The sequence below is a fragment of the Heptranchias perlo genome, chromosome 30 (assembly GCF_035084215.1).
Source record: "Heptranchias perlo isolate sHepPer1 chromosome 30, sHepPer1.hap1, whole genome shotgun sequence".
Classification (NCBI taxonomy): Eukaryota; Metazoa; Chordata; class Chondrichthyes; order Hexanchiformes; family Hexanchidae; genus Heptranchias; species Heptranchias perlo.
Genome location: NC_090354.1, coordinates 34,093,649 through 34,116,196, shown reverse-complemented (window position 1 = coordinate 34,116,196; position 22,548 = coordinate 34,093,649). Strand labels below are relative to the sequence as shown.

Genomic DNA, 22,548 nt, shown 5'->3' with positions numbered 1-22,548 from the left:
CCGTCCATCCCTAGGTTCAGGTAACACAGAGTCTCGGAGCTTCCCCAGGCAGTGCCCACCCCCTCGGGGGGCAGACCAGCAGGATTGATTACATTGGAGTCAGAGGGTCTCTCACTGTCCCCGGGCGGGGTGGGGGGAGATCCCTCACTGCCCACGGGGGGGGGGAGTTCCTCACTGTCCTGGGTTGGGGGGAGGTCTCTCACTGTCCACGGGGGGGGGGGTCTCTCACTGCCACCCCTGCCAGTGAGGGTGAGTGGGTGGTCCCAGCCGGTATATTTAAGCCGGGGAGGGTGACACTGATGGTGAAGTCAGCAATTACTGAACTGCTGGGACAGAGACCGACACCTGATGCATTGCGACTATTCCCTCAATATCCACATTCTCCTGCTCCCCTCGATGAGGATATTAGAGACACATCCCTCATTCCTTCACCTGCACTGAGCTCGGAGTTTAGTGCTTTTTAACAAATGCCACACTTTATGTCGGTTGTTAGCAGAATATTTATTATTCGGGCTGTGAAATGGAGGACAGGTGGACACCAGTTAAATACAACATCATAAACTGACACCAAAAGCCCGATGGGTAACTCCGACACTATCTGTGGGTATCACCGCTGCAGGGATTTCTTCGAGTGTGCCTGTGTCTGGAGTTTGTAGTTCTGATCTGAGCAGGGATTTGAGTCCAGAATGCCCCCCCTCCGAGTGACTCCTGTGACTCCCTGGGACACTCAGCTGATGGACTTCACCAGGGTGACTCAGGAGATGTGGGGAGAGTCCATGAACCCTCCGTTAAGCAGCATGGAGGGTTGTGGATGGAAAGTCTTTACAGATAATCCTGTAGACACCACAGCTGAAAACCTCACTAATTCCCTCATCTAGAGAGTAGCAGCTTAGAGCAAAAGACTATCTCAACAAGTGATGGGTTGAGATAATTGCTCTCGGCTCAGTGTTAGTCAGACTCTGGGATGAGATTATTCTCTTTCAATCATTCTGACCAATCACCATTTTTTGAACAAAATATATATAAATAGCAGTTACCATCGGAAACAGGCTCACTGGCTGAGTGGATGTCCAGTAAAGACACCATTATCAGGGCTTAAGGTGCAATGAGTTTCATCTCCTCAGAGTTCAGTAACAGCCTCTCCCAGCACCAGCCTGAGAAACACAAGTAAGCCAATTATACAGATCACACTGCAACTCGTCCTTGACTATATAAAATGTCCTTTAGCTGTATATTACGCTGCTTTCAGTGTTCAGAGTCGTTCAGTGTGATGCCCACGGTCTGGTTGGACGTGGATCCTGTCAGTCCTGCCAGGCCTTTGACCTATCGGGGAACCTGTGCCTGGGAACAGTTTGTACATCTGGAGCCGTCAGTCAACATCTGACCACGTCAGTCACATCACACAGCGTGAGCACAAAGCCAGCTGGGATTGGCCGTAATTCACTGCCACTGAACCCTCCAAATATCTGCAGCAGGTGTGAGATTTTATATCGAATATATTTTATGAAACTGGAGCGCCCAGAGGGTTGCCCCAGTTCTGTGTCATAGTTGGGTCTTGTGACTTCCTGTGAAAGTGCCTCTGATTACCATAATTAAAGGGCCCTTGTTCCTGTTTCCCTTTCAGATTAACTTCATCTCTCTTTTCAACATTGTGAGGATCCTGATGACAAAACTGCGAGCGTCCACTACCTCCGAAACCATGCAGTACAGGTAAACGGGAAATGGTACAGGGAAACGGGAAACGGTACAGGAAAACGGTACAGGGAAACGGGAAACGGTACAGGGAAACGGGAAACGGTACAGGGAAACGGGAAACGGTACAGGGAAACGGTACAGGGAAACGGGAAACGGTACAGGGAAACGGGAAACGGTACAGGGAAACGGTACAGGTAAACGGGAAACGGTACAGGGAAACGGTACAGGTAAACGGGAAACGGTACAGGTAAACGGGAAACGGTACAGGGAAACGGTACAGGGAAACGGGAAACGGTACAGGGAAACGGGAAACGGTACAGGGAAACGGGAAACGGTACAGGTAAACGGTACAGGTAAACGGGAAACGGTACAGGGAAACGGTACAGGGAAACGGGAAACGGTACAGGGAAACGGTACAGGGAAACGGGAAACGGTACAGGGAAATGGGAAACGGTGCAGGTAAACGGGAAACGGTGCAGGGAAACGGGAAACGGTACAGGGAAACGGGAAACGGTACAGGTAAACGGTACAGGGAAACGGTACAGGGAAACGGGAAACGGTACAGGGAAACGGGAAACGGTGCAGGTAAACGGGAAACGGTGCAGGGAAACGGGAAACGGTACAGGTAAACGGTACAGGGAAACGGTACAGGGAAACGGGAAACGGTACAGGGAAACGGGAAACGGTACAGGGAAACGGTGCAGGGAAACGGGAAACGGTACAGGGAAACGGTACAGGGAAACGGGAAACGGTACAGGGAAACGGGAAACGGTGCAGGTAAACGGGAAACGGTGCAGGGAAACGGGAAACGGTACAGAGAAACGGGAAACGGTACAGGGAAACGGGAAACGGTACAGGTAAACGGTACAGGTAAACGGTACAGGGAAACGGGAAACGGGAAACGGTACAGGGAAACAGGAAACGGTACAGGTAAACGGTACAGGGAAACGGTACAGGTAAACGGGAAACGGTACAGGTAAACGGGAAACGGTACAGGGAAACGGGAAACGGTGCAGGTAAACGGGAAACGGTACAGGGAAACAGGAAACGGTATAGGTAAACGGGAAACGGTACAGGGAAACGGGAAACGGTACAGGGAAACGGGAAACAGTACAGGTAAACGGGAAACTGTGCAGGGAAACGGGAAACGGTACAGGGAAACGGGAAACGGTACAGGTAAACGGGAAACTGTGCAGGGAAACGGGAAACGGTACAGGGAAACGGGAAACTGTGCAGGGAAACGGGAAACGGTACAGGGAAACGGTACAGGGAAACGGGAAACGGTACAGGGAAACAGGAAACGGTACAGGGAAACGGGGAAAGGTACAGGGAAACGGTACAGGGAAACGGGAAACGGTACAGGGAAATGGTACAGGGAAACAGGAAACAGTACAGGGAAATGGTACAGGGAAACGGGAAACGGTACAGGGAAACGGGAAACGGTACAGGGAAACAGTACAGGGAAACGGGAAACGGTACAGGGAAACGGGAAACGGTACAGGGAAACGGGAAACGGTACAGGGAAACAGTACAGGGAAACGGGAAACGGTACAGGGAAATGGTACAGGGAAACGGTACAGGGAAACGGGAAATAGTACAGGGAAACAGTACAGGGAAACAGTACAGGGATACGGGAAACGGTCTGTGTCAGTATCAGTGGGGTAAATTTTAACCCCATGACCGGGTGGGTTGGGGGTCGGTGTGATGGTAAAAATTGTAAAAAAGTAAAACTCGACCCCAACCCGCCCACTTCCGGTTTTAATGGAGGCGGCTCGAGGGGCGGGCGACCAACCCACTCTCGGGAGGCGGGTCGGTCACTGATATCTTTTAAGGAGGCTGCAAGCCTCAATTTTAATAGGTTTTTTGTTTTAACTCCCGGGGGCCGGGATTCCTGGGCCTCCTGCTTCACTCCACGTGGGAGGAGGCGAGAAGGGGATCAGGAGGTGAGTGCCTTTATTGCACAGCTTGGGGGCCCGGAGGAGCAGGAGTGTTTCCCCCAGGCCCAACGAGCCTGCCTGCCGCGATCCCACACACGTGTTCAATCGACCCCTCTCCCCCCATGTCCAACCCTCCCCCCACCACAATTACCGACCCCCCCCCACGATCTCTGACCCCCTGCTGGCTTCTGCTCCCTGGCTGCTCTCCTGTCCAACTGATGAGCAGTCTATCAATCTGACTGGCTGTCGGGCGGGAAACCTACTGAAAAAGATTGATAGACGTCTTTACGTCAAAATCGTAAGGATGTCCGGGAAACCCGTACATCCGGGATTCCCGTCCAGAAATCCGAACGTCCCCCCCTCACCCCGCCCGCTTCCCGGCTCCCCGTTAAAATTTGCCCCAGTGTGTCATTGAGAGTGTCAGTGTCATGGTGTGTCGGTGTCAGTGTGTGTGTTGGTGTCGGTGTATTTCGGTGTCGGTGTGATGGTGTGTCAGTGTAATGGTGTGATGGTGTGTCAGTGTGATGGTGTGATGGTGTGTCAGTGTGATGGTGTGTCGGTGTAATGGTGTGTCGGTGTGATGGTGTGTCGGTGTGATGGTGTGTCGGTGTGATGGTGTGTCGGTGTAATGGTGTGTCGGTGTGATGGTGTGTCGGTGTAATGGTGTGATGGTGTGTCGGTGTAATGGTGTGTTGGTGTGATGGTGTGTCGGTGTGATTGTGTGATGGTGTGATGGTGTGTCGGTGTGTCAGTGTGTCGGTGTGATGGTGTGTTGGTGTGATGGTGTGTCAGTGTGTCGGTGTGATGGTGTGTCGGTGTGATGGTGTGTCGGTGTGATTGTGTGTCGGTGTGATGGTGTGTCAGTGTGTCAGTGTGTCGGTGTGATGGTGTGTTGGTGTGATGGTGTGTCAGTGTGTCGGTGTGATGGTGTGATGGTGTGTCGGTGTGTCAGTGTGATGGTGTGTTGGTGTGATGGTGTGTCAGTGTGTCGGTGTGATGGTGTGATGGTGTGTCGGTGTGTCAGTGTGATGGTGTGTCGGTGTGTCAGTGTGTCGGTGTGATGGTGTGTTGGTGTGATGGTGTGTCAGTGTGATGGTGTGATGGTGTGTCAGTGTGATGGTGTGTTGGTGTGATGGTGTGTCAGTGTGTCAGTGTGTCGGTGTGATGGTGTGATGGTGTGATGGTGTGTCGGTGTGTCGGTGTGATGGTGTGTCGTTGTGATTGTGTGTCGGTGTGATGGTGTGTTGGTGTGATGGTGTGTCGGTGTGATGGTGTGTTGGTGTGATGGTGTGTCGGTGTGATGGTGTGTCGGTGTGATGGTGTGTCGTTGTGATTGTGTGTCGGTGTGATGGTGTGTTGGTGTGATTGTGTGTCGGTGTGATGGTGTGTCAGTGTCAGTGTGTCGGTGTGATGGGGTGTCGGTGTGTCAGTGTCAGTGTGTCGGTGTGTCGGTGTGTCGGTGTGTCAGTGTCAGTGTGTCGGTGTGATGGTGTGTCGGTGTGTCGGTGTGATGGTGTGTCGGTGTGATGGTGTGTCGGTGTGATGGTGTGTCGTTGTGATTGTGTGTCGGTGTGATGGTGTGTTGGTGTGATTGTGTGTCGGTGTGATGGTGTGTCAGTGTCAGTGTCAGTGTGTCGGTGTGATGGGGTGTCGGTGTGTCAGTGTCAGTGTGTCGGTGTGTCGGTGTGTCAGTGTCAGTGTGTCGGTGTGATGGTGTGTCGGTGTGATGGTGTGTCGGTGTGATGGTGTGATGGTGTGATGGTGTGTCGGTGTGTCGGTGTGATGGTGTGTCGGTGTGATTGTGTGTCGGTGTGATGGTGTGTCGGTGTGATGGTGTGTCGGTGTGATGGTGTGTCGGTGTGATGGTGTGTCGTTGTGATTGTGTGTCGGTGTGATGGTGTGTCGGTGTGTCGGTGTGATGGTGTGTCGGTGTGATGGTGTGTCGGTGTGATGGTGTGTCGGTGTGATGGTGTGTCGGTGTGTCGGTGTGATGGTGTGTCGGTGTGATGGTGTGTCGGTGTGATGGTGTGTCGGTGTGATGGTGTGATGGTGTGTCGGTGTGTCGGTGTGATGGTGTGTCGGTGTGATGGTGTGTCGGTGTGATGGTGTGTCGGTGTGATGGTGTGTCGGTGTGATGGTGTGTCGGTGTGATGGTGTGATGGTGTGATGGTGTGTCGGTGTGTCGGTGTGATGGTGTGTCGGTGTGATTGTGTGTCGGTGTGATGGTGTGTCGGTGTGTCGGTGTGATGGTGTGTCGGTGTGATGGTGTGTCGGTGTGATGGTGTGTCGTTGTGATTGTGTGTCGGTGTGATGGTGTGTCGGTGTGTCGGTGTGATGGTGTGTCGGTGTGATGGTGTGTCGGTGTGATGGTGTGATTGTGTGTCGGTGTGATGGTGTGTCGGTGTGTCAGTGTGATGGTGTGTCGGTGTGATGGTGTGTCGGTGTGATGGTGTGTCGGTGTGATGGTGTGATGGTGTGTCGGTGTGTCGGTGTGATGGTGTGTCGGTGTGATGGTGTGTCGGTGTGATGGTGTGATGGTGTGTCGGTGTGATGGTGTGTCGGTGTGATGGTGTGTCGGTGTGAAGGTGTGTCGGTGTGATGGTGTGTCGGTGTGATGGTGTGTCGGTGTGATGGTGTGTCGGTGTGTCGGTGTGATGGTGTGTCGGTGTGATGGTGTGTCGGTGTGATGGGGTGTCGGTGTGTCAGTGTCAGTGTGTCGGTGTGATGGTGTGTCGGTGTGATGGTGTGTCGGTGTGATGGTGTGATGGTGTGTCGGTGTGATGGTGTGTCGGTGTGATGGTGTGTCGGTGTGATGGGGTGTCGGTGTGTCAGTGTCAGTGTGTCGGTGTGATGGTGTGTCGGTGTGATGGTGTGTCGGTGTGATGGTGTGATGGTGTGTCGGTGTGATGGTGTGTCGGTGTGATGGTGTGTCGGTGTGATGGTGTGTCGGTGTGATGGTGTGTCGGTGTGATGGTGTGTCGGTGTGATGGTGTGTCGGTGTGTCGGTGTGATGGTGTGTCGGTGTGATGGTGTGTCGGTGTGATGGTGTGATGGTGTGATGGTGTGTCGGTGTGATGGTGTGTCGGTGTGATGGTGTGTCGGTGTGATGGTGTGTCGGTGTGATGGGGTGTCGGTGTGATGGTGTGTCGGTGTGATGGTGTGATGGTGTGTCGGTGTGATGGGGTGTCGGTGTGTCAGTGTCAGTGTGTCGGTGTGATGGTGTGTCGGTGTGATGGTGTGTCGGTGTGATGGTGTGTCGGTGTGATGGTGTGATGGTGTGTCGGTGTGATGGGGTGTCGGTGTGTCAGTGTCAGTGTGTCGGTGTGATGGTGTGTCGGTGTGATGGTGTGATGGTGTGATGGTGTGATGGTGTGTCGGTGTCGGTGTGTCGGTGTGATGGTGTGTCAGTGTCAGTGTGTCGGTGTGATGGTGTGTCGGTGTGATGGGGTGTCGGTGTGATGGGGTGTCGGTGTGATGGTGTGTCGGTGTGTCGGTTTGATGGTGTGATGGTGTGTCGGTGTGATGGTGTGATGGTGTGTCAGTGTCAGTGTGTCGGTGTGATGGGGTGTCGGTGTGTCAGTGTCAGTGTGTCGGTGTGATGGTGTGTCGGTGTGATGGTGTTTCGGTGTGATGGGGTGTCGGTGTGTCGGTGTGATGGTGTGTCGGTGTGATGGTGTGTCGGTGTGTCGGTGTGATGGTGTGATGTTGTGATGGTGTGTCGGTGTGTCGGTGTGATGGTGTGTCGGTGTGATGGTGTTTCGGTGTGATGGGGTGTCGGTGTGTCGGTGTGATGGTGTGTCGGTGTGATGGTGTGTCGGTGTGATGGTGTGTCGGTGTGTCGGTGTGATGGTGTGATGTTGTGATGGTGTGTCGGTGTGTCGGTGTGATGGTGTGTCAGTGTGTCAGTGTCAGTGTGTTGGTGTGTCAGTGTGATGGTGTGTCAGTGTCAGTGTGTCGGTGTGATGGTGTGTCGGTGTGTCAGTGTCAGTGTGTCGGTGTGATGGTGTGTCAGTGTGTCAGTGTCAGTGTGTCGGTGTGATGGTGTGTCGGTGTGTCAGTGTCGGTGTGTCGGTGTGATGGTGTGTCGGTGTGTCGGTGTGTCGGTGTGTCGGTGTGTCGGTGTGATGGTGTGTCGGTGTCAGTGTGATTCGGTGTCGGTGTCGGTGTAGGGAAACCAAAACCAATAAATAAGACGATATGAAGAAGTGAAGGTTTTTGCACCTTCTCCAGGACTGGTCATTCTGTACATTATTAAACTTACTGCAAATATTTTTCTACTTTTTATATGATGGCCACTTGAATTTTTCCCTCCGTTTTCTCCCCTTTCCGTCTGAGTGTGTTGGTGTTGCCATGATAGTGTTCAGCGGGTAGGGGCCTCCGGCCACGTCCCTGGGCCCGGTGGGACCAGGGAGCTCAGTATGTGGGAATCCCCAGGGCCTGTCTGGTGACTCCGAGTCTCACTGCCAACCAAGCCCCGGTGATGTCCAATAGTCTGCTGACTCTGATGGGACCATTGCCTGATTGCTCTCTCCTCCACAGGAAGGCGGTGAAAGCTACCCTGGTCCTCTTGCCTTTGCTCGGGATCACCTACATGCTCTTCTTCATCAATCCCGGGGAGGACGATGTCTCCCAGATCGTCTTCATCTACTTCAATTCATTTCTTCAGTCCTTTCAGGTAGGTAACCGAGATGGCGGTCAGTCATGCCTCTCTCTCCGTGCACCACTGTGTCTATACTCAGACTAATGTCACAGTGCATCCTGACTATTAATTGGTGTCTGGACATCCAACAGTAGGTTAATGGGATCCAGTGGGATCTTCCCAGCGGTGAGGAGCCAGATATTGGAACCAGGTACCCAGAGACCACAGAGCCCGGTACTGGACAGACCCTAGCCCGACTGGGCTCCCACACTTTCCCATTTAACCTTTGCTGATCCAGTCCCGTGTTTCCCTTTGGCTTCTTTTTTTATTCGTTCATGGGATGTGGGCGTCGCTGGCGAGGCCGGCATTTATTGCCCATCCCTAATTGCCCTTGAGAAAGTGGTGGTGAGCCGCCTTCTTGAACCGCTGCAGTCCATGTAATGAAGGTTCTCCCACAGTGCTGTTGGGAAGGGAGTTCCAGGATTTTGACCCAGGGACGATGAAGGAACGGCGATATATTTCCAAGTCGGGATGGTGTGTGACTTGGAGGGGAACGTGCAGGTGGTGGTGTTCCCATGTGCCTGCTGCTCTTGTCCTTCTAGGTGGTAGAGGTCGCGGGTTTGGGAGGTGCTGTCGAAGAAGCCTTGGCGAGTTGCTGCAGTGCATCCTGTGGATGGTACACACTGCAGCCACAGTGCGCTGGTGGTGAAGGGAGTGAATGTTTAGGGTGGTGGATGGGGTGCCCATCAAGCGGGCTGCTTTGTCCTGGATGGTGTCGAGTTTCTTGAGTGTTGTTGGAGCTGCACTCATCCAGGCAAGTGGAGAGTATTCCATCACACTCCTGACTTGTGCCTTGTAGATGGTGGAAAGGCTTTGGGAAGTCAGGAGGTGAGTCACTCGCCATAGAATACCCAGCCTCTGACCTGCTCTTGCAGCCACAGTTTTTATATGGCTGGTCCAGTTAAGTTTCTGGGTGACCCCCAGGATGTTGATGGTGGGGGATTCGGCGATGGTAATGCTGTTGAATGTCAAGGGGAGGTGGTTAGACTCTCTCTTGTTGGAGATGGTCATTGCCTGACACTTGTCTGGCGCGAATGTTACTTGCCACTTATTAGTCCAAGCCTGGATGTTGTCCAGGTCTTGCTGCATGCGGGCACGGACTGCTTCATTATCTGAGGGGTTGCGAATGGAACTGAACACTGTGCAATCATCAGCGAACATCCCCATTTCTGACCTAATGATGGAGGGAAGGTTATTGATGAAGCAGCTGAAAATGGTTGGGCCGAGGACACTGCCCTGAGGAACTCCTGCAGCAATGTCCTGGGGCTGAGATGATTGGCCTCCAACAATCACGATCATCTTCCTTTGTGCCAGGTATGACTCCAGCCACTGGAGAGTTTTCTCCCTGATTCCCATTGACTTCAATTTTACTCGGGCTCCTTGGTGCCACACTCGGTCAAATGCTGCCTTGATGTCAAGGGCAGTCACTCTGGATGTGGCAGGACTGCAGAGCTTTGCTCTGATCCGTTGGTTGTGGAATCGCTTAGCTCTGTCTATAGCATGTTGCTTCCGCTGTTTAGCATGCATGTAGTCCTGAGTCGTAGCTTCACCAGGTTGGCACCTCGTTTTTAGGTACGCCTGGTGCTGCTCCTGGCATGCTCTTCTACACTCCTCATTGAACCAGGGTTGATCCCCTGGCTTGTTGGTAATGGTAGAGTGAGGAATATGCCGGGCCATGAGGTTACAGATTGTGCTGGAATACAATTCTGCTGCTGCTGCTGGCCCACAGCACCTCATGGATGCCCAGTTTTGAGCTGCTAGATCTGTTCTGAATCTATCCCATTTAGCACGGTGGTAGTGCCACGCAACACGTTGGATGTTGTCCTCAGTGTGAAGACGGGACTTCGTCTCCACGAGGACTGTGCGGTGGTCACTCCTACCAATACTGTCATGGACAGATGCATTTGCGACAGGTAGATTGGTGAGGACGAGGTCAAGTAGGTTTTTCCCTCGAGTTGGCGACACTGCTCCTCACCAGTCACAGGCCTCCTTAGCCGTACCTTACACCAGTCATACATAAATTATACACTTTAAGGACACACCATTTACATACAGGACACACCATTTATGCACGGGACACACCATTTACATACAGGACACACCATTTACATATGGGACACACCATTTACATACGGGACACACCATTTAAATACAGGACACACCATTTACATACAGGACACACCATTTATATACAGGACACACCATTTACATATGGGACACACCATTTACATACAGGACACACCATTTAAATACGGGTCACACCATTTAAATACAGGACACACCATTTAAATACAGGACACACCATTTACATACGGGACACACCATTTACATACAGGACACACCATTTACATAGGGGACACACCATTTAAATACAGGACACACCATTTACATATGGGACACACCATTTAAATACAGGACACACCATTTACATACAGGACACACCATTTACATACGGGACACACCATTTACATACGGGACACACCATTTAAATACAGGACACACCATTTACATACAGGACACACCATTTATATACAGGACACACCATTTACATACGGGACACACCATTTAAATACGGGACACACCATTTACATACAGGACACACCATTTAAATACAGGACACACCATTTAAATACAGGACACACCATTTACATACGGGACACACCATTTAAATACAGGACACACCATTTACATACAGGACACACCATTTATATACAGGACACACCATTTAAATACGGGACACACCATTTACATACAGGACACACCATTTACATACAGGACACACCATTTAAATACGGGACACACCATTTACATACGGGACACACCATTTAAATACAGGACACACCATTTACATACAGGACACACCATTTATATACAGGACACACCATTTACATACAGGACACACCATTTAAATACGGGACACACCATTTACATACAGGACACACCATTTAAATACAGGACACACCATTTAAATACAGGACACACCATTTACATACGGGACACACCATTTACATACAGGACACACCATTTAAATACAGGACACACCATTTACATACAGGACACACCATTTACATACGGGACACACCATTTAAATACAGGACACACCATTTAAATACGGGACACACCATTTACATACAGGACACACCATTTACATACAGGACACACCATTTACATACAGGACACACCATTTACATACAGGACACACCATTTACATACAGGACACACCATTTACATACGGGACACACCATTTACATACAGGACACACCATTTACATACAGGACACACCATTTACATACAGGACACACCATTTACATACAGGACACACCATTTACATACAGGACACACCATTGAAATACAGGACACACCATTTACATACAGGACACACCATTTACATACAGGACACACCATTGAAATACAGGACACACCATTTAAATACAGGACACACCATTTACATACAGGACACACCATTTACATACAGGACACACCATTTAAATACAGGACACACCATTTACGTACGGGACACACCATTTAAATACAGGACACACTATTTGAATACAGGACACACCATTTAAATACAGGACACACCATTTATATACAGGACACACCATTTACATACGGGACACACCATTTACATACCGGACACACCATTTACATACAGGACACACCATTTAAATACAGGACACACCATTTAAATACAGGACACACCATTTACGTACGGGACACACCATTTAAATACAGGACACACTATTTGAATACAGGACACACCATTTAAATACAGGACACACCATTTAAATACAGGACACACCATTTACGTACAGGACACACCATTTAAATACAGGACACACCATTTGAATACAGGACACACCATTTAAATACAGGACACACCATTTGAATACAGGACACACCATTTAAATACAGGACACACCATTTACGTACAGGACACACCATTTAAATACAGGACACACCATTTGAATACAGGACACACCATTTAAATACAGGACACACCATTTACGTACAGGACACACCATTTACGTACAGGACACACCATTTAAATACAGGACACACCATTTAAATACAGGACACACCATTTGAATACAGGACACACCATTTAAATACAGGACACACCATTTAAATACAGGACACACCATTTAAATACAGGACACACCATTTACATGCGGGACACACCATTTAAATACAGGACACACCATTTACGTACAGGACACACCATTTACATACAGGACACACTACGTACAGGACACACCATTTACATACAGGACACACTACGTACAGGACACACCATTTACATACAGGACACACGATTTAAATACAGGACACACCATTTATGTACAGGACACACCATTTACATACAGAACACACCATTTAAATACAGGACACACCATTTACATACAGGACACACAGAGCTGGACACTAATCATACAGGACACACAGAAACACTGCCCCCTCACCCAAAAGTTAGGGAAGTGAAACCAGAGGCACTATTACATATATAAAAATTCATTAGAAAAGGGAATAGTGTCAGAGGACTGGCGGACAGTTAATGTGATTCCGATATTTAAAAAGGGAGATAGAACAAGTCCAGGGAACTCTAGACCAATTAGCTTAACATCGGTGATAGGAAAGATAATGGAATCTTTACTCAAAGATAGAATAGAAAAACATCTAGAAACTGAAAATATAATAAAGAATAGTCAGCACAGATTTCACAAGGGAAAGTTATGCTTGACCAATCTTATTGAATTCTTTGAAGGAATAACAGAAAAAGTAGACGAGGGTAATGTAGTAGATGTAATATATTTGGATTTTCTAAAGACCTTCGATAAGGCACTACATTGTAGACTCATGACTAAGGTCAGAGCATGTGGAGTCAGGGGACAGGTGGCAGAATGGATAGCAAGCTGGCTACAAAACAGAAAACAGAGAGTAGGGGTTAAAGGTATTTATTTAAAGTGGTGTTCCACAGGGATCGGTGCTGAGATCACTGTTGTTCACCATTTACATAAACGATTTGGACTTGGGAATCAGAAGTACAATTTCAAAATTTGCGGAGTGTGGTTAATACAGAGGAGGACTGCATCAAAATGTAAGAAGATTTTAATAAACTTGCAGAATGGGCGTATAATTGGCAAATGAATTTCAAGTGTGAGGTGGTGCATTTTGGTAGGAAGAATAAGGAGGTCACATACTGATTGGATAGTAAGAGTCTAAATGGGGTAAAGGAGCAAAGGGATCTCGGGGTCCAGAAACACAAATCACTAAAAGTAGCAACACAGGTTGATCAGGCCAAAAAAAGGCAAACAAAGCACTGGGGGTCATTTCTAGAGGGACAGAATTGAAAAGCAGAGAAGTTATGATAAACTTGTATAGAACCTTAGTTAGACCATACATGGAATACCGTGCACAGCTCTGGTCTCCCTATTATAAAAGGGATATAGAGGCACTGGAGAACGTGCAAAAAAAATTTACAAGGATGATACCAGAACTGAGGATATTCTTATTGGGAAAGATTGAACAGACTGGGGGCTCTTTTCTCTGGAAAAGAGAAGACTGAGAGATGATCTGATTGAGGTCTTTAAGATTATGAAAGGGTTTGATAGGGTAGACATAGAGAAGATGTGCTCACTTGTGGGGGAGGCCAAAACTCGGTGCCATAAATATAAGAGAGTCACTAATAAATTCAATAGGGAATTCAGGAGAAACTTCTTTACCCAGAGAGTGGTGAGAATGTGGAACTCGCTCCCACAAGGGGCATGATTTTAAATGGGAAAAACGGGTGGGTTGTGGGCAGGAGGGGGCAGTAAAAATAGTAAAAATCTGAAACCCGCCCACATTCGGTTTTAACGGAGGTGGGACGAGGGGCGGGTGACCAACCCGCTCTCAGGAGGTGGGTCGGTCAGTAAAAGCTCTCAAGCTTTTTTGCTTTTAACCCCCGGAGGCCGGGGTTCCCGGGCCGTCTCCTTCATGTCGTGTGAGAGGAGGTGAGAAGGCCCGAAACAGCAGGTAAAGTGCCTTTATAGCACAGCTTGTGGGCCCAGAGGAGCAGGAGTGCTTCCCTAGGCCCACCTGCAGCAACCACCCCCCCCCACCATCTCCGAACACCCCCCACGATCTCCGACCTCCCCCCACGATCTCCGACCCCCCCCACGATCTCTGACACCCCCTCACCATCTCCGACCCCCCCCCACGATCTCCGACCTCCCCCCACGATCTCCGACCCCCCCCCACGATCTCTGACACCCCCCCCACGATCTCTGACACCCCCCCATCATCTCCGAACACCCCCCCCCCACGATCTCCGACCTCCCCCCACGATCTCCGACCTCCCCCCACGATCTCCGACCCCCCCCACGATCTCTGACACCCCCCTCACCATCTCCGACCACCCCCCACCATCTCCGACCCCCCCCACGATCTCCATCCCCCCCCCACGATCTCCGACCCCCCCCCCCCCACGATCTCCGACCTCCCCCCACGATCTCCGACCCCCCCCCCACGATCTCCGACCTCCCCCCACGATCTCCGACCCCCCCCCCACGATCTCCGACCCCCCCCCCACGATCTCCGACCCCCCCCCACGATCTCCGACCCCCCCCACACGATCTCCGACACCCCCCCACGATCTCCGACCCCCCCCACGATCTCCGACCCCCCCCACCACGATTTCCGACCCACCCCCCCCCCACTATCTCCAATCTCTGACCCCCCTCACGATCTCTGACCCCCCCCTCCTGGTGACCCCCAGTCCCCCCCCAATGACCCCGATGACTGAGCCTCCCGATGACCCCCCCACCCCATCCATGACCCCCTCCCACCATCTAACACACCTTTTCACATCCTTGTCCTTCCTCTTCTCCTGTCTGACTGAGAGCAGCCTGTCAATCAGGCCGCCTGGTGGGCGAGAAACCATCAAAAAAAATAAATGACGTCCTTAAGTCAAAATCATAAGGACATCCGGGAACCCGTCAGGAATTGCCCTCCCACCCCCTCGATAAACCATTCCCAAGGAGCAGTTGAGGTGAATAGCATCGATGTATTTAAGGGGAAGCTCGATAAACACATGAGGGAGAAAGGAATAGAAGGATATGCTGATAGGGTGAGATGGAGAGGGGGGGAGGAGCCTCGTGTGGAGCGTAAACACCAGTTGGGCCGAATGGCCTGTTTCTGTGCTGTAGTTTCAATGTAACTCAATGTAACCCCTCCCCCTCCCCTCCCCATCCCCTCCCGATCACTGCCCCGCTCCCCTCCCCCTCCCGATCACTGCCCCCCTCCCCTCCCCCTCCCGATCACTGACCCCTCCCCTTCCCCTCCCCCTCCTAATCACTGCCCCCCTCCCCTCCCCCTCCCGATCACTGCCCCCCTCCCCTTCCCCTCCCCCTCCTAATCACTGCCCCCCTCCCCTCCCCCTCCCGATCACTGCCCCCCTCCCCTTCCCCTCCCCCTCCTAATCACTGCCCCCCTCCCCTCCCCCTTCCCCTCCCGATCACTGCCCCCACCCCCTCCCATCCCCCTCCCGATCACTGCCCCCCTCCCCCTCCCATCCCCCTCCCGATCACTGCCCCCTCCCCCTCCCGATCACTGCCCCCTCCCCCTCCCATCCCCCTCCCGATCACTGCCCCCTCCCCTCCCCCTCCCATCCCCCTCCTGATCACTGCCCCCCTCCCCCTCCCGATCACTGCCCCCTCCCCCTCCCCCTCCCGATCACTGCCCCCTCCCCTCCCCCTCCCCTCCCTCTCCCAGTCTCTGGTTAACCTCAGTGTTTTGGCTTTTGGTCAGAATCATGTGACACTGTATATAATCATATTGCAGAATTTAATTGGACTGAGATCGAGACAGCAAACTTGCATAAAAAGGGAAGCTGGTCTCCATGCAGCCGATCGTGGATCGTGTGCTCTTGATTGACGACAATGTGACTGCTGCTGTCAGCCGTTAAACTGGTCGGTTTAATAGTGTGAAATAAATGGTCGACAGGAGATTCAGCCAATTACACAGGACATGGTACAGAGAGAGAGAGAGAGCAATCTGTCCACTCAACTCAGCAAGTCAAACTCCGAAGGTTTGCTGTCACTTTTAACAGATACACTGAACATTGGAGCTGTTCGAGATTCATCAGGACAGAACCGTGTAGCTCAGGAGTGAAATGAGCAGCACAGCCAATGGGTAGAGTAAAGAGGGACTCCTGACCGAGGTCCCAATCAAACAGAGACGGACCCTTTGTATTAGTGTCACCAGGGCTGGTGATCTCACTCACTGCTTGAACATTCTGCTGTTTGAAGTTATACCGACTGTGTGTCATCCCAGGACAGGCAGTCTGTACTGGGATAGTGCACGGACAGGCAGTCTGTACTGGGATAGTGCACGGACAATCTGTACTGGGATAGTGCACGGACAGACAGTCTGTACTGGGATAGTGCACGGACAGACAGTCTGTACTGGGATAGTGCACGGACAGACAGTCTGTACTGGGATAGTGCACGGACGGACAGTCTGTACTGGGATAGTGCACGGACAATCTGTACTGGGATAGTGCACGGACAGACAGTCTGTACTGGGATAGTGCACGGACAGACAGTCTGTACTGGGATAGTGCACGGACAGACAGTCTGTACTGGGATAGTGCACGGACAGACAGTCTGTACTGGGATAGTGCACGGACAGTCTGTACTGGGATAGTGCACGGACAGGCAGTCTGTACTGGGATAGTGCACGGACAGTCTGTACTGGGATAGTGCACGGACAGTCTGTACTGGGATAGTGCAGGGACAGTCTGTACTGGGATAGTGCACGGACAGGCAGTCTGTACTGGGATAGTGCACGGACAGTCTGTACTGGGATAGTGCACGGACAGACAGTCTGCACTGGGATATTGCACGGACAGGCAGTCTGTACTGGGATAGTGCACGGACAGACAGTCTGTACTGGGATATTGCACGGACAGGCAGTCTGTACTGGGATAGTGCACGGACAGGCAGTCTGTACTGGGATAGTGCACGGACAGTCTGTACTGGGATAGTCTGTACTGGGATAGTGCACGGACAGTCTGTACTGGGATAGTGCACGGACAGACAGTCTGTACTGGGATAGTGCACGGACAGACAGTCTGTACTGGGATAGTGCACGGACAGACAGTCTGTACTGGGATAGTGCACGGACAGGCAGTCTGTACTGGGATAGTGCACGGACAGGCAGTCTGTACTGGGATAGTGCACGGACAGGCAGTCTGTACTGGGATAGTGCACGGACAGTCTGTACTGGGATAGTGCACGGACAGACAGTCTGTACTGGGATAGTGCACGGACAGGCAGTCTGTACTGGGATAGTGCACGGACAGGCAGTCTGTACTGGGATAGTGCACGGACAGTCTGTACTGGGATAGTGCACGGACAGACAGTCTGTACTGGGATAGTGCACGGACAGGCAGTCTGTACTGTGATAGTGCACGGACAGTCTGTACTGGGATAGTGCACGGACAGGCAGTCTGTACTGGGATAGTGCACGGACAGACAGTCTGTACTGGGATAGTGCACGGACAGGCAGTCTGTACTGGGATAGTGCACGGACAGACAGTCTGTACTGGGATAGTGCACGGACAGACAGTCTGTACTGGGATGGTGCAGGGACAGGCAGTCTGTACTGGGATTATGCATGGACAGACAGTCTGTACTGGGATAGTGCACGGACAGGCAGTCTGTACTGGGATAGTGCACGGACAGGCAGTCTGTACTGGGATAGTGCACGGACAGACAGTCTGTACTGGGATAGTGCACGGACAGTCTGTACTGGGATAGTGCACGGACAGGCAGTCTGTACTGGGATAGTGCACGGACAATCTGTACTGGGATAGTGCACGGACAGACAGTCTGTACTGGGATAGTGCACGGACGGACAGTCTGTACTGGGATAGTGCACGGACAGACAGTCTGTACTGGGATAGTGCACGGACAGACAGTCTGTACTGGGATAGTGCACGGACAGTCTGTACTGGGATAGTGCACGGACAGGCAGTCTGTACTGGGATAGTGCACGGACAGTCTGTACTGGGATAGTGCACGGACAGTCTGTACTGGGATAGTGCAGGGACAGTCTGTACTGGGATAGTGCACGGACAGGCAGTCTGTACTGGGATAGTGCACGGACAGTCTGTACTGGGATAGTGCACGGACAGTCTGTACTGGGATAGTGCAGGGACAGTCTGTACTGGGATAGTGCACGGACAGTCTGTACTGGGATAGTGCACGGACAGACAGTCTGTACTGGGATATTGCACGGACAGGCAGTCTGTACTGGGATAGTGCACGGACAGACAGTCTGTACTGGGATATTGCACGGACAGGCAGTCTGTACTGGGATAGTGCACGGACAGGCAGTCTGTACTGGGATAGTGCACGGACAGTCTGTACTGGGATAGTCTGTACTGGGATAGTGCACGGACAGTCTGTACTGGGATAGTGCACGGACAGACAGTCTGTACTGGGATAGTGCACGGACAGATAGTCTGTACTGGGATAGTGCACGGTCAGACAGTCTGTACTGGGATAGTGCACGGACAGGCAGTCTGTACTGGGATAGTGCACGGACAGGCAGTCTGTACTGGGATAGTGCACGGACAGGCAGTCTGTACTGGGATAGTGCACGGACAGTCTGTACTGGGATAGTGCACGGACAGACAGTCTGTACTGGGATAGTGCACGGACAGGCAGTCTGTACTGGGATAGTGCACGGACAGGCAGTCTGTACTGGGATAGTGCACGGACAGTCTGTACTGGGATAGTGCACGGACAGACAGTCTGTACTGGGATAGTGCACGGACAGGCAGTCTGTACTGGGATAGTGCACGGACAGTCTGTACTGGGATAGTGCACGGACAGGCAGTCTGTACTGGGATAGTGCACGGACAGACAGTCTGTACTGGGATAGTGCACGGACAGGCAGTCTGTACTGGGATAGTGCACGGACAGGCAGTCTGTACTGGGATAGTGCACGGACAGACAGTCTGTACTGGGATAGTGCACGGACAGGCAGTCTGTACTGGGATAATGCACGGACAGGCAGTCTGTACTGGGATAGTGCACGGACAGGCAGTCTGTACTGGGATAGTGCACGGACAGACAGTCTGTACTGGGATAGTGCACGGACAGTCTGTACTGGGATGGTGCAGGGACAGGCAGTCTGTACTGGGATTATGCACGGACAGACAGTCTGTACTGGGATAGTGCACGGACAGGCAGTCTGTACTGGGATAGTGCACGGACAGGCAGTCAGTACTGGGATAGTGCACGGACAGACAGTCTGTACTGGGATAGTGCACGGACAGTCTGTACTGGGATAGTGCACGGACAGGCAGTCTGTACTGGGATAGTGCACGGACAGACAGTCTGTACTGGGATAGTGCACGGACAGACAGTCTGTACTGGGATAGTGCACGGACAGGCAGTCTGTACTGGGATAGTGCACGGACAGACAGTCTGTACTGGGATAGTGCACGGACAGGCAGTCTGTACTGGGATAGTGCACGGACAGTCTGTACTGGGATAGTGCACGGACAGGCAGTCTGTACTGGGATAGTGCACGGACAGGCAGTCTGTACTGGGATAGTGCACGGACAGGCAGCCTGTACTGGGATAGTGCACGGACAGACAGTCTGTACTGGGATAGTGCACGGACAGTCTGTACTGGGATAGTGCACGGACAGTCTGTACTGGGATAGTGCACGGACAGTCTGTACTGGGATAGTGCACGGACAGGCAGTCTGTACTGGGATAGTGCACGGACAGACAGTCTGTACTGGGATAGTGCACGGACAGACAGTCTGTACTGGGATATTGCACGGACAGACAGTCTGTACTGGGATAGTGCACGGACAGACAGTCTGTACTGGGATTGTGCACGGACAGGCAGTCTGTACTGGGATAGTGCACGGACAGGCAGTCTGTACTGGGATAGTGCACGGACAGACAGTCTGTACTGGGATAGTGCACGGACAGACAGTCTGTACTGGGATAGTGCACGGACAGTCTGTACTGGGATAGTCTGTACTGGGATAGTGCAGGGACAGTCTGTACTGGGATGGTGCAGGGACAGTCTGTACTGGGATGGTGCAGGGACAGTCTGTACTGGGATGGTGCAGGGACAGTCTGTACTGGGATGGTGCAAGGACAGTCTGTACTGGGATAGTGCACGGACAGTCTGTACTGGGATAGTCTGTACTGGGATGGTGCAGGGACAGGCAGTCTGTACTGGGATTGTGCACGGACAGGCAGTCTGTACTGGGATTGTGCACGGACAGGCAGTCTGTACTGGGATAGTGCACGGACAGGCAGTCTGTACTGGGATAGTGCACGGACAGTCTGTACTGGGATAGTGCACGGACAGTCTGTACTGGGATGGTGCAGGGACAGTCTGTACTGGGATGGTGCAGGGACAGTCTGTACTGGGATGGTGCAGGGACAGTCTGTACTGGGATGGTGCAGGGACAGTCTGTACTGGGATGGTGCAGGGACAGTCTGGACTGGGATGGTGCAGGGACAGTCTGTACTGGGATGGTTTCGATCATTCATTTCCCATTGCGAAGATTCATTACTTGAAACTATTTTTAATTGTTAATTGAATGAATCAAGTGTTGGATTATTATATTATATTATATTACAGTACTGAATTATTTACTGACTAACGGTGTGTAGGACTGTGTCTATATCCACATTATGAATTGTGGATTGTGCGGTGGGCGAGTGGGTAAATGCAGCATCCAGTGTGGGACTCAGTCTTACACACAGGGAAGGTCCCAGTGTCGGTGCCCAGGGTGTGTTGAGGTCCAATCACCTCAGTTCCTGTGGGCTGGAGAGGGGGCAGTCAGCCGGGGCTCCTGCTCCCGATCTCTCTCCAATGATCCCGAACCGTGCAGGTGTTGGCTAAGTATCAGATCGCGCTCCACTGTGATGCCCCCCTTGGTTGAATAGCCTTCTCACATTCAAGGACCGATTTTAACTCTGGCTACTCAGCAGAAACCGGCAAGGAGGCGGTTAAAATATCCGCTGAGACTCATCCACACGGATCCCACCGTCTTCCCTTAGGCTCCCTCCTGAACCTGCTCTTCTGAACAGGCGAGTGGGACACCTGGGACCGGCTGGGGCCTTCTTTAAATATGCACATCAGTCTCCTGTATCGCCATCAGAGCCCAGCTGTTATTAGAGCCTGAGGCCTGACCGGGTTTAACCTGGTGGCAGGAGGAGCCACACGGGAACTTTGGGCGTCCCCACCCCGGGCCACCCCAGGCCTGTTGGGGGCCGACCCTTCTTGTTCCCAGCGATGGCCCGCTGCCATCCTCCGGCCCACAGCCGCTTCCCACCGGGTTCACGCTGCAGGCTGACGGGTTTTAACCAGCTCAGGCCCTTGGGTTAATTCGACTATTCCAATGCTCTCCTGGCCGGCCTCCCATCTTCCACCCTCTATAAACTTGAGCCCATCCAAAACTCTGCTGCCCGTATCCTAACTCGCACCAAGTCCCGTTCACCCATCACCCCTGTGCTCACTGACCTACATTGGCTCCCGGTCCAGGAACGCCTCGATTTTAAAATTCTCATCCTCATTTTCAATTCCCTCCATGGCCCTCACCCCTCCCTATCTCTGTAACCTCCTCCAACACTAGAACCCTCCCAGATCTCTGCGCTCCTCCAATTCTGGCCACTTGCGCATCCCTGATTTTAATCGCCCCACCATTGGCGGCCGTGCCTTCAGCTGTTTAGGCCCTAAGCTCTGGAATTCCCTCCCTAAACCTCTCCGCCTCTCTCTCCTCCTTTAAGACGCTCCTTAAAACCTCCCTCTTTGACCAAGCTTTTGATCACCTGTCCTAATATCTCCTCATGTGGCTCGGTGTCAAATTTTGTTTGATAATCGCTCCTGTGAAGCGCCTTGGGACGTTTTAGCCCATTAAAGGCGCTGTATAAATGGGGGTGGTTTTGGTAGTTGCTGGCTGTTGGGTCTCTCTTCCTCACTGTCCCTACTCGAGGAATGAGCAAAGAATTTTAAATGAGACATTACTGTCGGAGTCGTGAGCACATTGAAAATAGAGAATTTACAGTCGGTTAAGAATGAGAGTGGAAGAATGATTGAGGTCAGGAGGAGTGGGAATAAGTGTTTTAAATTTGTGCACAGAGCATTAAAAATAAACGAGACAAGGGGGAGCTGTGTGCAGCGAGAGGGATGATG

The 22,548-nt window shown here is 51.8% G+C and overlaps 1 protein-coding gene across 1 annotated transcript in view; it reads left to right on the top strand.

The window, feature by feature from the left end:
* The window catches only part of LOC137300046 (corticotropin-releasing factor receptor 1-like), a 266,363-nt gene that overhangs the window by 200,007 nt on the left and 43,808 nt on the right, over positions 1 to 22,548 (top strand). The window contains exons 9-10 of the mRNA XM_067969147.1: positions 1,625 to 1,710; positions 8,172 to 8,307. Coding sequence (XP_067825248.1) covers positions 1,625 to 1,710; positions 8,172 to 8,307 — 222 coding nt within the window. The remainder of the gene's footprint in view (positions 1 to 1,624; positions 1,711 to 8,171; positions 8,308 to 22,548) is intronic.